The 23,358-nt window shown below is 44.6% G+C and overlaps 1 protein-coding gene across 2 annotated transcripts in view; it reads left to right on the forward strand.

The window, feature by feature from the left end:
• USP19 (ubiquitin specific peptidase 19) overlaps positions 1–23,358 on the forward strand; it is a 114,657-nt gene that overhangs the window by 42,067 nt on the left and 49,232 nt on the right. Inside the window, exons 10-19 of one of the 2 annotated variants that reach the window (XM_040358909.1) lie at positions 7,555–7,769; positions 9,892–10,081; positions 11,889–12,022; positions 13,849–14,007; positions 15,347–15,457; positions 18,420–18,530; positions 19,768–19,869; positions 20,859–20,999; positions 22,029–22,147; positions 22,288–22,425. In XM_040358909.1, coding sequence (XP_040214843.1) covers positions 7,555–7,769; positions 9,892–10,081; positions 11,889–12,022; positions 13,849–14,007; positions 15,347–15,457; positions 18,420–18,530; positions 19,768–19,869; positions 20,859–20,999; positions 22,029–22,147; positions 22,288–22,425 — 1,420 coding nt within the window. The remainder of the gene's footprint in view (positions 1–7,554; positions 7,770–9,891; positions 10,082–11,888; positions 12,023–13,848; positions 14,008–15,346; positions 15,458–18,419; positions 18,531–19,767; positions 19,870–20,858; positions 21,000–22,028; positions 22,148–22,287; positions 22,426–23,358) is intronic. The other variant, XM_040358911.1, reaches the window with a different exon arrangement.

Here is a 23,358-nt window from a genome sequence, read left to right on the forward strand (position 1 = left end):
ATAAGAAAAAATTGCGCTTATCCGGAGAAAGGGTTAATGCATATAAATTAATATAACATAAGACAAAAGGATATATAAACCAAGAGGAAAATATATGTATGGAAGGGAAGGCAGCAGTTTCTAGTGCCGAGGCACAAAATATAAAGACTAGAGAAAGGAAGGGGTTAAAACTGCGCCATAGCACCCAGACTCATTAATTAAAAAGTCAAATTGGAAAAAATCAGGATTAGGAAAAAGAAAGTCTATAAAATTTTCCAGGGATTCCACGATACTGGTGTATGGGATAGTGGATCCCACCCAGATGATCCACAATTGTTCGTGTGTAGCTAAGTTACCAGAGTCATGAGCTGCTTACCAGATCATAGACTAAAACAGCGGTCGACTGTGACCCAGCCGCGGCCTTTGAGGAAAGCAGGGGGGGGGGGGGGGAAGCCCACTTCCTGGATATGTCGATCTCTCCCCTGACACACAGAGCTGTAAGTGACGGTCCACCGTGATAAACAGCACTCAAAATGTGAAATCCCACCACCGGTAATAGGAGCAGCTTACCAGAGCTTCAATCTTAAACCACAGTCGGCTGTGACCCAGCCGCGGCCTTTGGGGAGATCCCACTCCCTAGATGGAAGCACCACTTGCACCCTCGATATTATAGAATGATGTCACCGCACAAAAAAGGGAAACAGCAGACAGAGCATAATTCCGTGGGATAGGGTATTTAATAAAACCATAAAACAATAAAAGGTTTACTCACATTCGGAGAAAAACACAAGGAGCATTCAAATTTGCCGGCCGGCGAGTATCAGAGCAATGCCCGTATACCAAACGTGATGACGTCACCGCACGTCCTCCCAGACGCGTTTCGTCATTGGACGTTATCAATGGGATAGGGCGTTGCGGTGCGTCATCCCATTTATAGGCTCAGAACCCGCCCTGGGGTGTGAGCAACTATACAGCAGACGCCATCTTGGTCATGGGCAAACATGCCCATACCAGACTAACCTCTACCTTAACCCACTTAGATGGATGAACAAATACGTGAGCGGTGTTACACTTAGTAAAAAGAAAACAATTAAACCTAACATAAAAAATATATATGTAGGCAGTTGGCTGCGATCGGGCACTCTCGCACCAAACTCCTAAGCAGTGATGAGATCAAAATTACAAGCCCACGCTATGCGCCGTGGCAATACCTATATCTGCATATAGGAATACAGTGCCATCTAATGGTGGCTTCACGAAAGTGCACCAAAATTTCAAATAAACGAAAAAACGAGTGAAAAGGAATTTCTTAAGGAAATCCTCATAAGCATCAATCCACAATGAAGCTCACAGGAGACCGATAGCTGCCGAACTCCGGGCCCACCGTGGAGAGATTATTAAAGTGCATTGTGATATACAGTGTATGAATCAATGAACAAGTATTAATGAGTGCCAAAAAATATCTCTTAAGTGAATAAAAAATACCTTTGGAAAGGATTGGACTACAAAATTAATGGAACATCTATAGTCCTCCTAATCAAAATATGTGACATTATAAAAATATGCATAACAATATATTTATATTATGCTTTATAAAAGTGAATGCAAAAACGCATGTGTCAAAAATGGACATGTGTAAATAAATAATCATAAAAATAGAAAAGAGGAAAAAGTGTTTTAGAAAATGACGTCCGTACAGAAGGAAAATAAACTTCAAATGTTAAAAAGGGAAAGATCAAAAAGGGAATCCAGGTTGATGGGAGGTGTGACACCACCTCCCAAAGACAACTAAAGAGTTTCAACCAGATCAATATTCCTAATTAATAAAAATTCTGAAAAACCCTGTGTTGAGAAATAATACTATTGGCCCTGTACTAGTCCCATGAAAATATAGACAGGCGTCTGCTGGGGGTCTCACACACCCCACCGTGGGTTTAACAACTTCAACAGTGTGCATTCGACTATATACATAGATCAATAGACAGACAGCAATTGGACAGTAAACAACATCTGGGAAAGCCTAACGGGAATTCAAACTACGCGTTGTTAATGAAAGCGTTAACGTCTGTCTCTATGTTCAGACCGTAGGGGGCGTATGTCTTAAGCCGGTATATCCAGCTCATTTCCATCTTTGAGATGGACCTGACCAGATGGCTCCCCCTCCAATGGGGTTTGTATTTGTCTATTCCTAGGAATAATGTATTCGCTGGGTTTTTATCATGTTTAAGCAGGTAATGCTTCGAAACAGAATGGTTTCTAAATCCGCTTAAGATGTTAGTTATGTGTTCATTAAGCCGGATTTGGAGACTCCGCTTGGTACGGCCCACATATTGTAGGCCGCAAGGGCACTGCAATAAGTAGACGACCCCCGTGGAAGCACAAGTTATACATGGTTTAATGGTGTGCTCCTGACCTGTAGCCGTAGAGTTAAAGGTGGTGGTGCGTCTCTGTGAACAGGAATTGAGAGTACAGACTCTACATTTCCTGCATTTATAATAGCCCGTAAGTTGTTCAAAAAATCCCATACCTCCGGTAGGGGGATTAAGGACATTGGGGGCTAATTGGGACCTTAGTGATTGGGCCCCTCTAAAGATAACTCTAGGTTTAGCTGGAAGAACTTCCTTTAGTACATTGTCATTGAGCGCCAAATGCCAATGTTTGCTAATGAGTTGTTTAATATTTTTATGTTGGACTGAAAAGTTTGTGATAAAAGGCACGTCCTTGGGGAAACCGTCCCCCTGTTCACCAACCTTATCAGTCAAGAGATTAGCTCTATTCATGTTCAAAACCCCTTCTCTAGCCTCCAGTAACGAATCCAGGGGGTAACCTTTCTCCAAGAATCTCCTCGTTAGGACCTCAGCTTGATTTGTAAAGTCAGCAATGTGACTACAATTTCGCCTAAGTCTGAGGTATTGACTCTTTGGTACTCCTGCTATCCAAGGTTTATAATGGCAGCTGTCGGTGGGTATAAATGCATTCCTATCCGTCTCTTTAGAATAGGTAGATGTTACAAACCCATCACCCTCTATTCTAATAGATAGGTCAAGGTAATGTACTTCGGACTGGCTAGCCTCGAACTTAAGCAGTATGCCCCTATCATTCTGGTTAAGCGAAGCTATGAAGGACAATAAGTCCTCATGCCCACCAGCCCATAGGAGGAGGATGTCATCAATCTACCTAGCCCAAAGGGCAATCTGAGGTACATTATTACCTAAGATGACATCCTCCTCCCATTTGGCCATAAATAAGTTAGCCAGGCTGGGGGCGTATTTGGCCCCCATGGCTACACCAGGATTCAAAACACATTATTAACCGGCTCTCCAATCTCGTTCCAACTAGAGACCTGTGGATGGTCACGATTGATGTGACATCCCTGTATACCATCATTCCACATCATTTGGGGTTTGAGGCGGTACAGTACTATCTGGAACGTGATTCGGGCCTACAGGAGAAACAGGTCCACTTCATCATGTCCCTGTTAAAATTCGCTGCGGCCTCGAATTATTTTTGGTTCGAGGGGAAGTTTTACAGGCAGGATACTGGTGTAGCCATGGGGGCCAAATACGCCCCCAGCCTGGCTAACTTATTTATGGCCAAATGGGAGGAGGATGTCATCTTAGGTAATAATGTACCTCAGATTGCCCTTTGGGCTAGGTAGATTGATGACATCCTCCTCCTATGGGCTGGTGGGCATGAGGACTTATTGTCCTTCATAGCTTCGCTTAACCAGAATGATAGGGGCATACTGCTTAAGTTCGAGGCTAGCCAGTCCGAAGTACATTACCTTGACCTATCTATTAGAATAGAGGGTGATGGGTTTGTAACATCTACCTATTCTAAAGAGACGGATAGGAATGCATTTATACCCACCGACAGCTGCCATTATAAACCTTGGATAGCAGGAGTACCAAAGAGTCAATACCTCAGACTTAGCTGAAATTGTAGTCACATTGCTGACTTTACAAATCAAGCTGAGGTCCTAACGAGGAGATTCTTGGAGAAAGGTTACCCCCTGGATTCGTTACTGGAGGCTAGAGAAGGGGTTTTGAACATGAATAGAGCTAATCTCTTGACTGATAAGGTTGGTGAACAGGGGGACGGTTTCCCTAAGGACGTGCCTTTTATCACAAACTTTTCAGTCCAACATAAAAATATTAAACAACTCATTAGCAAACATTGGCATTTGGCGCTCAATGACAATGTACTAAAGGAAGTTCTTCCAGCTAAACCTAGAGTTATCTTTAGAGGGGCCCAATCACTAAGGTCCCAATTAGCCCCCAATGTCCTTAATCCCCCTACCGGAGGTATGGGATTTTTTGAACAACTTACGGGCTATTATAAATGCAGGAAATGTAGAGTCTGTACTCTCAATTCCTGTTCACAGAGACGCACCACCACCTTTAACTCTACGGCTACAGGTCAGGAGCACACCATTAAACCATGTATAACTTGTGCTTCCACGGGGGTCGTCTACTTATTGCAGTGCCCTTGCGGCCTACAATATGTGGGCCGTACCAAGCGGAGTCTCCAAATCCGGCTTAATGAACACATAACTAACATCTTAAGCGGATTTAGAAACCATTCTGTTTCGAAGCATTACCTGCTTAAACATGATAAAAACCCAGCGAATACATTATTCCTAGGAATAGACAAATACAAACCCCATTGGAGGGGGAGCCATCTGGTCAGGTCCATCTCAAAGATGGAAATGAGCTGGATATACCGGCTTAAGACATACGCCCCCTACGGTCTGAACATAGAGACAGACGTTAACGCTTTCATTAACAACGCGTAGTTTGAATTCCCGTTAGGCTTTCCCAGATGTTGTTTACTGTCCAATTGCTGTCTGTCTATTGATCTATGTATATAGTCGAATGCACACTGTTGAAGTTGTTAAACCCACGGTGGGGTGTGTGAGACCCCCAGCAGACGCCTGTCTATATTTTCATGGGACTAGTACAGGGCCAATAGTATTATTTCTCAACACAGGGTTTTTCAGAATTTTTATTAATTAGGAATATTGATCTGGTTGAAACTCTTTAGTTGTCTTTGGGAGGTGGTGTCACACCTCCCATCAACCTGGATTCCCTTTTTGATCTTTCCCTTTTTAACATTTGAAGTTTATTTTCCTTCTGTACGGACGTCATTTTCTAAAACACTTTTTCCTCTTTTCTATTTTTATGATTATTTATTTACACATGTCCATTTTTGACACATGCGTTTTTGCATTCACTTTTATAAAGCATAATATAAATATATTGTTATGCATATTTTTATAATGTCACATATTTTGATTAGGAGGACTATAGATGTTCCATTAATTTTGTAGTCCAATCCTTTCCAAAGGTATTTTTTATTCACTTAAGAGATATTTTTTGGCACTCATTAATACTTGTTCATTGATTCATACACTGTATATCACAATGCACTTTAATAATCTCTCCACGGTGGGCCCGGAGTTCGGCAGCTATCGGTCTCCTGTGAGCTTCATTGTGGATTGATGCTTATGAGGATTTCCTTAAGAAATTCCTTTTCACTCGTTTTTTCGTTTATTTGAAATTTTGGTGCACTTTCGTGAAGCCACCATTAGATGGCACTGTATTCCTATATGCAGATATAGGTATTGCCACGGCGCATAGCGTGGGCTTGTAATTTTGATCTCATCACTGCTTAGGAGTTTGGTGCGAGAGTGCCCGATCGCAGCCAACTGCCTACATATATATTTTTTATGTTAGGTTTAATTGTTTTCTTTTTACTAAGTGTAACACCGCTCACGTATTTGTTCATCCATCTAAGTGGGTTAAGGTAGAGGTTAGTCTGGTATGGGCATGTTTGCCCATGACCAAGATGGCGTCTGCTGTATAGTTGCTCACACCCCAGGGCGGGTTCTGAGCCTATAAATGGGATGACGCACCGCAACGCCCTATCCCATTGATAACGTCCAATGACGAAACGCGTCTGGGAGGACGTGCGGTGACGTCATCACGTTTGGTATACGGGCATTGCTCTGATACTCGCCGGCCGGCAAATTTGAATGCTCCTTGTGTTTTTCTCCGAATGTGAGTAAACCTTTTATTGTTTTATGGTTTTATTAAATACCCTATCCCACGGAATTATGCTATGTCTGCTGTTTCCCTTTTTTGTGCGGTGACATCATTCTATAATATCGAGGGTGCAAGTGGTGCTTCCATCTAGGGAGTGGGATCTCCCCAAAGGCCGCGGCTGGGTCACAGCCGACTGTGGTTTAAGATTGAAGCTCTGGTAAGCTGCTCCTATTACCGGTGGTGGGATTTCACATTTTGAGTGCTGTTTATCACGGTGGACCGTCACTTACAGCTCTGTGTGTCAGGGGAGAGATCGACATATCCAGGAAGTGGGCTTCCCCCCCCCCCCCCCCTGCTTTCCTCAAAGGCCGCGGCTGGGTCACAGTCGACCGCTGTTTTAGTCTATGATCTGGTAAGCAGCTCATGACTCTGGTAACTTAGCTACACACGAACAATTGTGGATCATCTGGGTGGGATCCACTATCCCATACACCAGTATCGTGGAATCCCTGGAAAATTTTATAGACTTTCTTTTTCCTAATCCTGATTTTTTCCAATTTGACTTTTTAATTAATGAGTCTGGGTGCTATGGCGCAGTTTTAACCCCTTCCTTTCTCTACTCAATTCAATGAGTTTTCCCAGTTTTTGTGGTAAAATTAGGCTTATATTCGGGTCGGCTTATACTCGAGTATATAAAAACATTTTTTTAGGGTGATACATATTCCTCTACATATTTTTGGTAAAAAAAAATCACAATAAGCGTATGTTTGGTTTGCGCAAAAGTTAGTGTCTACAAAATAGGGGATAGTTTTATGGCACTTTTACTAGTAATGGCGGTGACCAGCCAGTTTATTTTTTTATTTTTTTATCGTGACTGCGACATTATGGCGGACACATCGGACACTTTAGATGCTGTTTTGGGACCATTGTCGTTTTCACAGTGATCAGTGCTATAAAAATGCACTGATTACTGTGTAAATGACACAGGCAGGGAAGGGGTTAACCACTAGGGGGCTTAAGTGTGTCCTAGGAAGTGGTTCTAACTGTGTGGGGGCTGGACTACAAGTGACATGACACTGATCACTGCTCCAGGTGACAGAGAGCAGGGGGCTGGGCTACAAGTGACACGACACTGATCACTGCTCCAGGTGACAGAGAGCAGAAGATCAGTGTCCTGTCACAAGGCAGAACAGGAAGATGCCTTGTTTACACAGGCATCCCCCCGTTCTGTCGCTCTGTGACACGATCATGGGACACGGAGCTCGCGGCAGGGGCGCGTGCCGCAAAATTGAAAGCAACAAATATACACGCTGCTTTGCGCAGCCGCGACATTCTGCCGACGTAAAAGTGCGTGAACCTGTTGGCAAACGGTTAAGGAGTTACAGCTGTATGTGTTGAAATTTATTATATTGCGGCTGTCCTGTATACTTTTTTTTTTTTTTCATTACTTTTTCATTTAACTTGGAAGTGAAGCTTTTTATAAATGCACAAACTTGATGCTAAACAGAAAGTGTCCCTGGCCATTTTTAAGGTGCAGTGGGTGGTGCAAAGGTCGCAATGCCTGCCAGTCCTGCCACCCTCGATAAAGCACAGCCGGGAAGTAACCAGCATGCTCTGTCCAGCAAAGAGGAGGCCAGAGGCGTGGAGAAGGAGAAGCCCCGTGTAGAAGAGGCCAGTCTGGAGAAGGTTGCACCAAGAACACCAGCTGATCACATCTCTGTAAAATCAGAGCCACTTCTGCCCTCTGTAAGTATCCAGAGCCGGCGTGTTCACAGTTTTTTTTTTATTTTACAGAAATGTTGTCCTTCTATATTAAAAGGCCCATTTATAACCAGTATCGCTCTCTTCTATACTATGCATGGTTCTTCCATACCGTAACCTGTGTTTTATGGCCCATGCATAAATTGCAGGCTGTGGTGTGCAGCTTTCAGTGTCTATGGTGGTCTTAGGCCCCTTTCACATTGGGCGGTGGAGCCGCGGTGACGGTATAGCCGCGCTATTTGTAGCGCCGCTATACCGTCGTGTTTACCGTGATATTCGGGCGCTAGCGATGATGTTTTAACCCCCGCTAGCGGCCGAAAAAGGGTTAATACCGCGGTATTACCGCGGTTTCCCATTGATTTCAATGGGAAGGCGCGGTATAGGAGCGGTAAACACACCGCTCCTATACCGCTCCAAAGATGCGGCTAGCAGGACTTTTGGAGCGTTCCTGCTACCGCACCGCTTCAGTGTGAAAGCCTTCGGGCTTTCACATTTGAAGCCTGCAGGGCATAATTTTTTCATGCGGTATAGCAGCTGTACCGCATGAAAAACGCCTCAATGTGAAAGGGGCCTTATGGCTTGGCAAAGCAAGGCAGCTTTTGCGGGAGGGGGATGGAGTGCAGAGAATGCAAATTGAAGGGGGTTTATGGAAAAGAGACTTTTTTTGTAGTTGGAGGTCTGCTCACGTAATTTGTAATAAAAACATCTTTGCCATTCTGAAGCTTCCGACCACTTTGCATATTTTATTTATTTATAGGGCTGCAACTAATGATTTTCATAATAGATTAGTTGACCGATTTATTGTTTCGATTAATCGGATAATGGCCTTAAAAAAAAAAAAAAAAATTTGCATTTTTTAATTCTTTTAGCCAATTTGTTGTTGGGCAGATTACAAAACAGAAATTGCCGCAAAAACACATTACATTCTTTTCTGCAGCTTCTCCATTGAAGTATATTGAACCCAAAAAAAAAAAAAAAATAGCACCGTTTTGCGTTAAAAAGTCCTCGCCCTTTCCAAATACGCAGCAGCCGAAAAAAAAATCATGCATGTGAACGTGTCCCATAGGAAAACATGTAAATGAACTGTAGTGTGTTTCTGCAAAAAGCACCAAAACACACAGAGGTGTGACCCCCGGCCTGAGATGTTTAGTAACATAATGGGGGGTTAAAAAAACAAAAATAAGTACAAAAAGAGCAAATAATCGCTACTGTAAGGGGTTCATTTTTTTACTGTGGGACAGTGAAAGTAATATTTACAGTAGCGATTTGCTTTTTTTTGTACTATAAAGGGCAATTTTTTTTGTAGATCCGAGGGGGGACATGCAGGGAAATAAAAAAACTAAATTTTAGCTTGCACATGATTGAATGATAAAATCGCACTCCCCAGTCTCAAAGAATCATGTGACTTGGACAGCACAGGTGCTGAAACCTGATCTCACACTGCTTGTGCAGCACTGAGCATGTGCGAGATCTGCAAGGCTGAAATCCAGGAAGTCATACAGTCTGGCTTCATGATGCCCACACTTAAGATGGCCCCAGTCAATTTCTATTTTATAAAGTGTCTAAATGCTGTAACAACCTAACAAAACGGACCTTGGTTTACAGACTAACTTTACTAGAATACATTAAGCTTGTGTATTACAGGGGTATTTATATTTAAAAAGTGAAATTGTGGCCGGAACTCCGCTTTAACTCAATGGGATTAGTTCCGCTTTTAATGGCTGATACTTTCATATTGGCTTCCCCCCCCTTCCCTGTCTCGGCCTGCAGTAGTAAGGCAATGCCATGGACCAGGTGTCTCAAACCGGTTGCCCTCCAGCTGTTGCAGAACTACAATTCCCATGAGGCATTGCAAGGCTGGCAGTTACAATCATGACTCCCGTGGGCAGAGGCATTATGGGACTTGTAGTTCCGCAACAGCTGGAGGGCTGCCAGTTTGAGACCCCTGCCATAGACCAATGGTCAGCAGTGGGGAGAGTCTGCTGTGAATGAGTCACTTAAAAGAAAATTCATATTTGATATAAACTGTGTTTTCCCTGCACTGGTTTTGAATGGAAAATGCATCCAATCTAAGCTGCATGTTAAATAGTGAATTTCTTGTCCATAGCCCAAACCAACGTGCATGGTCCCTCCTATGACGCACAGCGCCATCAGCAGCGACAGCGCACAGGAAGAAGAGGAGAAGAGAGTCTGCCTGCCAGGTTTTACTGGTCTGGTTAATCTGGGAAACACTTGCTTCATGAACAGCGTTATCCAGTCTCTGTCCAACACGCGGGAGCTTAGGGACTATTTCCAAGGTTGGTAACTTTTTTTTTTTTTCTCTTATTTGGTTTACAGAGATGTGCCTTTTGTGTTGCCCTTTATATTTGGCTGGTCCAATGAGAGTATCCCTTTTATAAGGCACACATCTTTTATAAAGCATTTTGTAGCTTGGGGCGCGGAGAGGAGAGAAAATAGCAATATGTTCTGATATTGCAGGACATTGGGGGTTATTCACTAAAGGCAAATACACTTTTCACTACAAGTGCAAAGTGGTCTTGGAAGTGCAGTCGCTGTAGATCTGAGGGGGACACGCAAGGAAATAAAAAAACACCATTTTAGCTTGTACATGATTGGATGATAAAATCAGCAGAGCTTCCCCTCATTTCAGATCTTCCCCTCACATTGAGGAGTTTTTCAGGCGGTACAGCGCTAAACATAGCGCTGCTATCGTGCCTGAAAAACTCCTTCACTGCAGACTCAATGTGAAAGCCCGAGGGCTTTCACACTGAGGCGATGCGCTGGCGGGAGACAAAAAAATCTCCTGTCAGCAGCATCTTTGGAGCGGTGAGAGGAGCAGCATGTATACCGCTCTTTCACCGCTCCTTCCCATTGAAAACAATGGGAAACCGCCCGCAATGCGCCTCTATAGAGGCGCATTGCGGGCGGTATTAACTCTTTATCGGCCGCTAGCGGGGGTTAATACCGCACCGCTAGCGGCTGATACCCGCGGCAATTCCGGCGGTATAGCGCCACTATTTTTAGCGGCGTTATACCACCACCGCAGCTCCCGCCCCAGTCTGAAAGGGGCCTTACAGTGACTGCACTTCCAAGTGCACGTTTTAGAGATGCATCCTCTCCGCCGCTTCCGGGTATGGGCTGCGGGACTGGGCGTTCCTATTTTGATTGACAGGCTTCCGGTAGGCTTCCGACAGTCGCATCCAACGCGTCATGATTTTCCGAAAGTAGCCGAACGTCGGTGCGCAGGCGCAGTATAGAGCCGCACCGATGTTCGGCTTCTTTCGGCTACTCGTGACGCGATGGATGCGAGCGTCGGAAGCCTCTCCGAAGACTGTCAATCAAAATAGGAACGCCCATTCCTGAAGACCATACCCGGAAGCGGCGGAGAAGATCGCTCTCTAAAACGGTAAGTACAGCTTAGATTTTAAAACAACTAGCCGATTCCCCTAGACAAAATGAGCATCAATCTAAGGGTAAATTTTTTTTTTTTATGGGTGAACAACATCCCCCATGGATTGGAGGTTGTTAAAAAAAAAAAAATAGAGCCAGGCGGCCGAGCGAAGCAAGGACGTGAGGCCGACTGGCCACTTACCTCAAATTCCATGTCGCCCTGGAGGTTCGGTGATTTCCGTCGGCAAGGATTGCGCCTGCGCAGTCCTTGCAGGAACCATCTCGATAGCCGGAACCATATCGTCAGATCACTGGCTTCTGTAAAAGGGACATCAGTCCCACACAGTTCTTACCAGTGCCCATCAGTGCAGCCTCACCAGCACACATCAATGAAGGAGAAAAAGCTTACTTTTCAGTGTCACGGCAAATACTGTGAATACAGTACATGAGATTTTTTTTTTTTATTATTTGCAAAGATTTCAAGCTAACTTCTTTCATGTTGTCATTATGAGGTATTGTAGAATTTTGAGGAAAATTAAATTTAATCCATTTTGGAATAAGGCTGTAACATTTACACAATATGTGGAAAAAGTGAAGCGTTGTGAATACTTTCCGGATGCATTGTACTTTAATTTCTGACTCCATTTGTTTAAATATCAAAGTTGTTTTTTTAGTTTTTCATGCTTATTGTCTTTCCATCCCAATTCTTACTAGATCATTCATTTGAGTCGGAGATCAACTGCAACAACCCTCTAGGGACCGGCGGCCGTCTTGCAGTGAGCTTTGCTGTGTTGTTAAGAGCTCTGTGGAAGGGAACACATCACGCCTTCCAGCCATCTAAACTCAAGGTAGATATCCGTAATCTTGTGTACTTTCACACTGGGGTGTTTTTTAGGCACTTTAGCGTAAAAAAAAAAAGTGCCTGAAAGAAGCTGCATCTGCAATCCCAATGTAAAAAACCTAGTGCTTTCACACTGACTCGCTGCGCTGGCAGGGTGTCAAAAAAAGTCCTGCAAGCAGCTTCTTTGCAGTGCTTTAGGAGAGTTGAATACACCGTTCCTAAAGCCCACTTCCCACTGAGGAGTGTGAAAGGGTCTTAGCGTCACTTTACCAGCATTTTTCGGGCGCTAGCAGTGTGAAAGGGTTCTGAAAGGCTCAGGCTTTCACATTGGGATTGCAGATGAGGCTTCTTTCACGTGCTTTACAGGCTTTTTTTTTAACGCCAAAGCGCCTGAAAAACTCCCGAAAAACGCCCCAGTGTTAACCACTTAACCCCGGACCATATTGCTGGTCAAAGACCAGAGCACTTTTTGCGATTCGGCACTGCGTCGTTTTAACTGACAATTGCGCGGTCGTGCGACGTGGCTCCCAAACAAAATTGGCGTCCTTTTTTTCCCCCACAAATAGAGCTTTCTTTTGGTGGTATTTGATCACCTCTGCGGTTTTAGTTTTTGCGCTATAAACAAAAATATTGCGACAATTTTGAAAAAAATATTTTTTACTTTTTTGCTGTAATAAATATCCCCCAAAAATATATAAAAAAACTTTTTTTTTTCCTCCGTTTAGGCCGATACGTATTCTTCTACCTATTTTTCGTTAAAAAAAATCACAATAAACGTTTATTGATTGTTTGCGCAAAAGTTATAGCGTTTACAAAATAGGGGATACTTTTATGGCATTTTTATTATTATTATTTTTTACTAGTAATGGCGGCGATCAGCTTTTTTTTTTTTGTTTGTTTTTTTCGGTACTGCGACATTATGGCGGACACTGACACATTTTCGGGACCATTGGCATTTTTATAGCGATCAGTGCTATAAAAATGCATTTGGATTACTATAAAAATGCCACTGGCAGGGAAGTGGTTAACACTAGGGGGCGACTCTTAGCAGCCTTGTGTTTCCTGTTCAATTACGTATTTAAATGATTTGTATTCATGATGTACATATTTTTGATACAATTGGTATACTATGTGTAATTAATAAAATTTGCTACTTTTTATACAATTGTTACTTCGTTTATGGTCACTTGTAAAGTCCCACCCTTTGGGGGATATTCTGTTTTTTCCTATATTTACAAGGGATGTGGTGACCTTTAAACGCACCCAAATTCGTGAACGACGGAGCTTTTCTTCTAACACTAAAGGGCGGGGAAGGGGTTAAGTATTTTCCCTGGGTGTGTTCTAACTGTAGGGGGGGTGGCCTCACTAGGGGAATGACTGATCGCTGTTCATACATTGTATGAACAGAAGATCAGGCATTTCTCCCCCTGACAGGACCGGGAGCTGTGTGTTTACACACACAGCTCCCGGTCCCCGCTCTGTAACGAGCGGTTGCTCTGCGGTGATCGCACCCGCCGGGCACGCGCATCGGAATCGGGGGTGAGCGGGCAGCGCGCACGCGCCCCTAGTGGCCGCTTCGCGAGGTGACGTAGAGCTACATGCTCTAGAGCAGGGGAGCCGACCTGCCCCCGTATAACTGTTAATACGGCGGCTGGTCGTCAAGTAGTTAAAGGGCCAGTGAGATGTATTGGACTGGATATTTGTGCTGTTGTTTTCATCTCATTCTGTATTGATAATGAAACAGGATTCCCACAAAGAAAGCAGATTGTTGGTGACTGTTTGCTTTTATGTGTATTTGCTTTGATCTTTGATAACCCAAACCTCTTTCTGCAGGCAATCGTTGCAAGCAAAGCCAGCCAGTTCACAGGTTATGCCCAGCATGATGCCCAGGAGTTTATGGCCTTCCTCCTGGATGGGCTTCATGAAGATCTAAACAGGATTCAGAACAAGCCGTACACTGAGACTGTGGATTCAGATGGAAGGCCAGATGAGGTACAACAAATGCTATTGACTTCATTTAAAAATCAATTTGTTATCAATGTTAAAGTATAACTAAAGGCAAAGCTTTGTTTTGGTTTTAAAGCGGTTGTATTGTCCCATATCAAATATTTTTTTTGGGTCACCTGTAAAGCAAGAGTGCATACTAGCTCATTATGAAATGCTTACCTTAGAACGAGGCGTCGGTAACTTACCTGGTCCACGCGGAGGATGCTGACCTGTTGCCTCGGCGTGTCTTGTGGGTATCGCGGCTCCAGCGATGTGAGTGCCCGCGATGTCGTCACTCCCGCGCATGCTCGTGGGAGACTTCTTTCCGACAAGGTCCGACTGACTGCTGCAGTCAGCGGCTCATTGCAAGGGAATATCTCCTGAATCATAAAGGTTTAGGAGATTTTTTTTTTTTTACCTACAGCAGGGTTTGACAAATTTTGCATGGAATCTAGGAGTCGGTTAAAAAAGTTAGGAGCCAGAAAACACGCCCCGTCCCGCCGAGCTCACGTGCAGAAGCGAACGCATACGTGAGTAGCGCCCGCATATGTAAACGGTATTCAAACCACACGTGAGGTATCGCCACGATTGGTAGAGCGAGAGCAATAATTCTAGCCCTAGACCTCCTCTGAAACTCAAAACATGCAACCTGTAGAATTTTTTAAACGTCGCCTATGGAGATTTTAAAAAGTAAAAGTTTGTCGCCATTCCACGAGCGGACACAATTTTGAAGTGTGACATGTTGGGTAACATTATCTTTCACAATATAAAAAAAAATTGGGCCAACCTTGCCGTTTTTATTTTTTAATTAAAAGTATTTTTTCCCAAAAAACGTGCGCTTGTAAGACCGCTGCGCAAATACGGTGTGCCAGAAAGTACTGCAACGACCACCATTTTATTCTCTAGGGTGTTAGAATAAAAAATATATATATAATGTTTTGGGGTTCCAATTAGAGGGAAGGAGATGGCAGTGAAAACGGTGAAAAACACATTGGAACTGCTGTTTTACTTGTAATGCCAACGGCTACCACAAGATGGCGCCAGATCACAGAAGGAAGCTTAGGCCTGCAGAAGGCCACAAAGCCGGGCCTCATTTACCGGCGGGTACGCGCCCACCACGATTGCGCAGCGGGGGAGGTGGGGGGGCGCACCCTCTCTATTTGTCCTGTTTACCATTATCATTGAAAGTGAAAGAAAATCCCAAATTTTGGGTTGACCCCAGAAAAGTAATAGAGGAGAAGTCTTCCAATTCTGGTGATCAGGGGAGAAGCTGTACGTAGTTATTTTTTGTTTTACTGACATTTTCCATATGGAGTTGAACTTGCATTACATTGTTTTCTGACAGGAGGTCGCTGATGAGGCCTGGCTGCGGCATAAGATGAGGAATGACTCCTTTGTGGTCGACCTTTTCCAGGGCCAGTATAAATCTAAGCTGGTTTGTCCTGTCTGTGCGAAGGTGGGTTAATGCTTCAGTTGAATCTCTTTACACCCCCCCCCTCTCTCTTTACACCCCCCCTCTCTCTTTACACCCCCCCTCTCTCTTTACACCCCCCCTCTCTCTTTACACCCCCTCTCTCTCTTTACACCCCCCTCTCTCTCTTTACACCCCCCCTCTCTCTCTTTACACCCCCCTCTCTCTCTTTACACCCCCCTCTCTCTCTTTACACCCCCCTCTCTCTCTTTACACCCCCCTCTCTCTCTTTACACCCCCCCTCTCTCTTTACACCCCTCCTCCCTCTCTCTCTTTACACCCCCCCTCCCTCTCTCTTTACACCCCCCCTCCCTCTCTCTCTTTACACCCCCCCTCCCTCTCTCTCTTTACACCCCCCCTCCTCCCTCTCTTTACACCCCCCCTCCTCCCTCTCTTTACACCCCCCCTCCTCCCTCTCTCTTTACACCCCCCCTCCTCCCTCTCTCTTTACACCCCCCCTCCTCCCTCTCTCTTTACACCCCCCCCCTCCTCCCTCTCTCTTTACACCCCCCCCCCCCCCCCCTCTCTCTTTACACCCCCCCCCCTCCTCCCTCTCTCTTTACACCCCCCCCCCCTCCTCCCTCTCTCTTTACACCCCCCCCCCTCCTCCCTCTCTCTTTACACCCCCCCCCCCTCCTCCCTCTCTCTTTACACCCCCCCCCCTCCTCCCTCTCTCTTTACACCCCCCCTCCTCCCTCTCTCTTTACACCCCCCCTCCTCCCTCTCTCTTTACACACCCTCTCTCTCTCTCTCTCTCTCTTTACACACCCTCTCTCTCTCTCTCTCTCTCTCTCTCTCTCTCTCTCTCTCTCTCCCTTTACACCTCCCCCTCCCTCTCTCTTTACACCTCCCCCTCTCTCTCTCTCTTTACACCTCCCCCTCTCTCTCTTTACACCTCCCCCTCTCTCTCTCTTTACACCTCCCCCTCTCTCTTTACACCTCCCCTCTCTCTCTCTCTTTACACCTCCCCCTCTCTCTCTCTCTTTACACCTCCCCCTCCCTCTCTCTCTTTACACCTCCCCCTCCCTCTCTCTCTTTACACCTCCCCCTCCCTCTCTCTCTTTACACCTCCCCCTCCCTCTCTCTCTTTACACCTCCCCCTCCTCCCTCTCTTTACACCCCCCTCCTCCCTCTCTCTCTTTACACCCTCTTTCTCTCTCTCTCTCTCTCTCTCTCTCTCTCTCTCTCTCTCTCTCTCTCTTTACACCCCCCCTCCCTCTCTCTCTCTTTACACCCCCCCCTCCCTCTCTCTCTCTTTACACCCCCCCTCCCTCTCTCTCTCTTTACACCCCCCCTCCCTCTCTCTCTCTTTACACCCCCCCCTCCCTCTCTCTCTCTTTACACCCCCCCCTCCCTCTCTCTCTTTACACCCCCCCCTCCCTCCCTCTCTCTCTCTCTCTCTCTCTCTCTCTCTCTCTCTCTTTACACCCCCCCCCTCCCTCTCTCTCTCTCTCTTTACACCCCCTCTCTCTCTCTCTCTCTCTCTCTCTACACCCCCCGTGTCTCTCTACACACCCCCCTCCACACCCCTCCTCTCTCTCTCTCTCTCTCTCTCTCTCTCTCTCTCCACACCCCCCGTGTCTCTACACACCCCTCCTCTCTCTCTCTCTTTCTCTCTCTCTCTCTCTTTCTCTTTACCCCCCCTCTCTCTTTCGCTTACCCCCCCCCCCTCTCTCTTTACACACAACAGATATTTGACAGCCTCAGCTGTATTTTTCTGGGGGCGGGGTGTACCAGGTAATGAAAGGTGAACTTATCCTTTTAAATGTTGGTTTTTGTGTTTGATTTTCTACAATGCAGCTGTGTGGTCTGACCCCATATAATCTTGGCAATCACTGGTGTCTTGTCATTATTTTGGGAAGGGCGCACATCTTCTAGAATCCACAATAAATGGAAAGGCGTTCTATATTTGCATTGGTAATTTCCTGCTGTTTTTTTTTTTAAAAAGCTTTTCTTTTTTTTTTCTTTTGCTTTTTATGATGTAATTGCAGTGCATTAACCACTTGCCTTCATGACCCAGGGTGTGTTTTTCTATTCAGCACACTACAGTCATGCAACACTGTACCCAAATGACATTTTTTATCATTTTTTTTTTTCCATACAAACTTGCCAACAGTGGGAGAATGGATGTTGACAGTCAATTGAAAGAAGTTAAAAGTAGCGGTTGCATTTTCAGCATAGGGGAGCTTTAGCTAATTTCAAAAGATTTGGACAGACTGGCTGCAGGTTTGGCATCAAATTGCTGAGAATATAAGACGCTCAAGAATGTTGGAAAAATATCTTTGACCAGAGGAAAGGCTTTGATTAGAATGTGTGTATATTATATATATATATATATATATATATATATATGTATATTATTTTATTTATATATATATATATATATATATATATATATATATATATATATATATCGGAGGAGGAAAAAAAATCAAAGAATATAAAGAAAATATGGGTTAAAGAAGAAAATCCTGTAGATGGCAGTGTGCTTTTGTTTAATACTGTAATTGTCTGATACAATTATAGTGTATGTGTATTTTTTTTTTTTTTTCTGCCACTTGCCAGCCTATATTAAGAATAGAGTGTTTTTAGTTTCATTTTCCTTGATTTAATCAGTGTACCAGATGAAATCCGTACATGATGATAATTTAATAATTGGACACAAATTACTCTTGGAGCTATAGTCGATTTAACCAATGCATACTGATGCTGCTGAATTTGGCCTAGGCATCCAGGCTGTGCTTGAAGGTTTTTTTTTTTTTTTGGTAATACTTTTAGTATAGAACAGAAAATAATGTTTTTTTTTTTTTTTTTTTTTTTAATAATCTTGCTATGCAATCTGACCTTTTATGTACAATCCTTATACTGTAAGTTGATATTCTGGTTTTGGATGTAGAAGAATGTTTAAACGACTTTTGAATTTGACAAAACTTTTTGTATTTAACAGGTGTCTATTACATTTGATCCCTTCCTGTACCTACCAGTGCCCTTACCCCAGAAGCAGAAGGTTCTCACTGTCTACTATTTTGCAAAAGAGCCCCATAAGAAACCCTTAAAGGTGAGACTGCTCATAATCACTGTGCTGCGGTATGAAAGTGGATCTGTTACCAGCAATGAGTGACCCCCTCCCCCAACTGATACCCTCACGCTGGCAGTGGTGTTAGAATTGAATTCTTATGCCGTGTACACACAATCATTTTTCAGCATGAAAAAAAAAACGTAGTTTTTCAGCATGTTGAAAAAACTAAGTTTTCCCAACTTCATCATTAAAACGATGTTGCCTACACACCATCGTTTTTAAAAATGATCTAGCAAAGCGCGGTGACGTACAACACGTACGACGGCACTCTAAAGGGGAAGTTCCATTCGCCTTTGGGCTGCTTTAGCTGATTCCGTGTTAGTAAAAGACGATTCGCGCTTTTTTGTCTGTTGCAGCGTGATGAATGTGCTTACTCCATTATGAACGGTAGTTTTATCAGAATGAGCGCTCCCTTCTCATAACTTTCTTCTGAGCATGCACAGGGTTTTTACGTCGTTTTAGCCCACACACGATCATTTTTAACAACCCGAAAAAACTACATCAGAACCTGAAAAATGATGTGAAGCCCACACACGATCATTTTAAAGCGGGGGTTCACCCTAAATTTTTTTTTTTTTTTTCTAGCATGCCATTCGGCATACTAGCGCGAGCTACAGTATGCCTTTTATATATTTTTTTGGTGCCATACTCAGTTTAATCGCGTAGTAAAGTTTCAGAATGGGCGTTCCTATGCAGAGGGAACATGATTGACGGCCGGCTATGGCGCGTCACGCTTCCCGTGAAGAGCCGAAATAGGACTTTGCTCTTCACGGCGCCTGCGCAGTCAGCTCCGACTTCTGTGCGCAGGCGCCGTATAGCGCCGTGAACAGCCGAGTCCTACTCCGGCTCTTCTCGGGAAGCGTGACGCGCCATAGCCGGTCATCAATCACGTTCCCTCTGCATAGGAACGCCTATTCCCGGCAGGGAGTCTGGAACTTTACTACGCGATTAAACTGTGAGTACGGCACCAAAAAAATATATAAAGGCATACTGTAGCTCGCTCTAGTATGCTGAATGGCATGCTAGAAACTTGTTTTTCAGGGTGAACCACCGCTTTAAATAACGTTTTTGAAAAACAATGTTTTTTTTTTTTCATGTCGAAAAATGATCGTGTGTACGCGGCATAAGGAATTCTGGCCCATGTATATGTGAAGTGTGATAAATATATGCTGAACAAAGACCATGGCTAATCAATTCTTTTTATACCTCTCTGCAGTTTCTGGTCAGTATCAGTAAAGAGAACTCCAGCGCTTCAGATGTCCTCGAGTCCATCTCTCAGAGTGTGAGAGTTAAGATGGAAAACCTGAGGTTAGCCGAGGTAAGACAAAACATATATATGTTGAGAGGACATTAGTCTTTATATCTCAGTGTACATCTTCAGATATGGTTTAGGAAGACATTCTCATCATATCTCTTCCCCAGTACTTTAAATTAAAGCTGAGTTTCGGCGAACAAAATATAGTAAAAGCCAGCAGCTACAAAATACTGCAGTTGCTGACTTTTAATATTAGGACACTTACCTGTCCTGGGTGCCCGCCATGTCGGCACCTGAAGCAGATCTCTCCCTCGGCTCTGGTGCAGCCGCCGCCATCTTCGGTAAGGGAATCTATAAGTGAAGCCTTGTGGCTTCACTTCCTGGTTCCCTACTGTGCGTGACTCAGGTATTTGCACCCACTTCCGGCCACACAGTCTCGGGCAGACTACGGGCATGACGTCACCTCCCGTCCGTCTCTATACTCTCCCCCCCCCCCCCCGTTGGGAACACTCGGCTCCCAGTACACAGCGGGAGCCAATCGGCAGGCGTAGCGCGACTCGCGCATGCGCCGTAGGGAACAGGGCAGTGAAGCCAGAACGCTTCTCTTCCTGGTTCCCTCCCCGAGGATGGTGGAGGGGGGGGGGGGTGGCAGCAAAGTGACGAGCTGTCGGTTCTCCTCTGCTGCGGACAGCGCTGGACTCCCGGACAGGTAAGTGTCCTAATATTAAAAGTCAGCAGCTGCAGTATTTGTAGCTGCTGGCTTTTAATTTTTTTTTTTTCAGCGGACATCCGCTTTAATGAATTTAAAAAAAGAAAAAATAACCAGTAAAGTTAGCCCAATTTTTTCGTATAATGTGAAAGATTTTACGCCGTGAGAATCATGATCTTTATTCTAAGCAAAAAAATTTACTCTCATTTTGGCCAGAATCGTACAGCTCTATTTTAATGTGATTTTTATATTTGATTGCTAAGATAAAACAGTAAACAAACATGGTTATTGCATGAATTGTGCCATCTTAGTTTTCTCTTTTTTTTTTTTTTTCCTCTCATAGGTAGCGAAACACCGATTCCACCGCATGTTCAGGCCGTCTTGCTCTGTGGACTCTGTCTCTCCATCAGATGTACTCCTGTGTTTTGAGGTTCTGTCCCCAGAACTTGCCAAGGAGCATGTCCTCGTACTTCAGGTCCAGCAGGTATGCCATTCGTTTCACAACTTTCCAAGAATAGACAGGGACATCTTAAAAGTGCACCTGTATGCTACAAAAGCACCACAAGGTAACAGAACAAATAAAAGGAGAACAAAGCTCACCTGTACCATCTTTTTCCAATATAATACTGCTGTCCATGGTAATCCATTTAATTTTTATGTAGCAGCCAACTGAAAGCATTTCAGTAGGTTGCTGTGCTTCCAGTAGTGGCCTCAGCGCCTCTCTCTCAGGCCCCTCCCACATGGAGCGGGATCTGTTAAAGTCCACCTGCTCAGCTGGTCACCAACAATACTCAGGTAGGCCTTGGTGATTAAACGATGCTCAATTGGTACTAAGGGGTCCAAAGTGTCGCAAAAAAATATGCAGCGTACTTTGGACTTCCCCATTTTGTATTCGGTGCAGTATGCTAGAGTCTGTATACACTGTGCTGTACATTATAAGGTACAGTGGAACCTCAGATTGCGAGTAACGAGGTTAACTTTTTATAAATCCTGACTCGGTTTATGAGTGTTCTCTCGCAAACGGAGCAGGATTCAAACCTCTGCGGTGTGCAGTACCGCATTTGGCTAGAGGTGCGGGGGCGCCGGAGACGATTAGAAAAACTGTTCCTGAGTAGTTTCGTGCCTTTCCGAGGGTTTCCGAATGCAGTCGAATGGTCTGAGTATTTCCAAGGCTCTCTGGCGCCCCCACCTCTGGCCACATGCGGTATTGCATGTCCTAAAAGTCAATGTGGAACAAATTATTTTAGTTTCCATTGGTTTCTATGGGGAAAATCGCTTTGATATGCAAGCGCTTTGGATTACAAGCATTGTCCTTGAACGGATTATGCTCGTAATTCGAGATTCCACTGTACATCATAAACCTAACAGTATTGTCTGAGAAGTTTTATGTACCACTAGGACTAACCAATTGTATGTGACGTAATGACGATAAGAATAAGTGCTGAAAAACCAATTGCTTTGATGAATTGGACATAGATACATGTTTAATCTTTTGTCCATCCACGCTTTGCAGCGCCCCCAGATTCCCAGCATCCCAATCACCAAATGTTCCGCATGTCAGAAGAAACAGCTGTCCGAAGAGGAGAAATTAAAGCGGTGTACCCGGTGCTATCGGGTTGGATATTGCAACCAGTGAGTGTGCTTGTCTTTATGGGATTGTAACGATGATCTGTACAGTGTGCTTGTCTTTATGGGATTGTAACGATGATCTGTACAGTAAAACCCTTGCCAATCTTTTTGTTTTTCTGAACTGATCTCCTCTGTTCTTCTAGGGCCTGCCAGAAAACTCACTGGCCTGAACATAAAATTGCTTGCCGACCTGAAAACATCGGCTATCCATTCTTAATCAGCGTCCCAGAGTCTCGTCTGACCTACACCCGCCTGGCACAGCTCCTCGAGGGTTATGCAAGGTGAAATGTCTCTTGATTGTACCACAAGGGCGTCTTCTATTCCACCGCCGCTATAGTAACAATAAATCTGAACTGCAGCCTTCCCTTCAGCCTTTGAAATTGCGTACTTTGATTTCACTTCACACTGTGAGCTCCTCACAGTTTGCATTAGAAGCTGCAGCAAGTCGGAGCCGGGGTTCTGGCGAGCTGGTTCCTACCATCGATGTGGTTCCCGAGCCGACGGAAACCTCAGAGCGGGAACAGCTGTTCAGCTGTAGACGCGCTCGCTCCCGATGGCTGATTATACACTCTATACACGCCGCTCTACACAGCAAGGGGCGGATGTGGTATTGACCAGTGTTTTTTTGATTGGTTATCTACGCCGCTCTTTACAGCAAGGGGCGGATGTGATACATCCCCTTGCTGTATAGAGTGGCGTGGATAACCAATCAAAAAAGCACTGCTCAATATCACATCTGCCCCTTGCTGTGTAGAGCGGCGTGTATAAGCAGGCTTCAGGCAGCGGGAGCAAGCTTGTCTAAGCCGACAATCAACTATTGAGGCTTGGAGATTTTCGTGGCCTCCTACTACGCCTGCGCAGTCGAGGCAGGAACCATATCGATGGAGGAACCAGCTCGACAAGACACCGACTTAAAGAGCAACTCCGGGCCACAGGTTGGGCACCCCTGTGTTGCAGCCTTATTCCAAAATGGAATAAATTCATTATTTTCCTCAAAATTCTACAAACGATGCCCCATAATGACAACGTAAAAGATGTTTGTTTGAAATCTTTGCAAATTTATTCAAAATAAAATAACCAAATCCCCCGTACATAAGTATTCACAGCCTTTGCCATGACACTCCAAATTGAGCTCAGGAGCATCCTATTTCCACTGAGCATCCTTGAGATGTTTCTACAACTTGATTGGCGTCCACCTGTGGTAAATTCAGTTG

Source organism: Rana temporaria, chromosome 7 (assembly GCF_905171775.1).
Source record: "Rana temporaria chromosome 7, aRanTem1.1, whole genome shotgun sequence".
NCBI classification, from domain to species: Eukaryota; Metazoa; Chordata; class Amphibia; order Anura; family Ranidae; genus Rana; species Rana temporaria.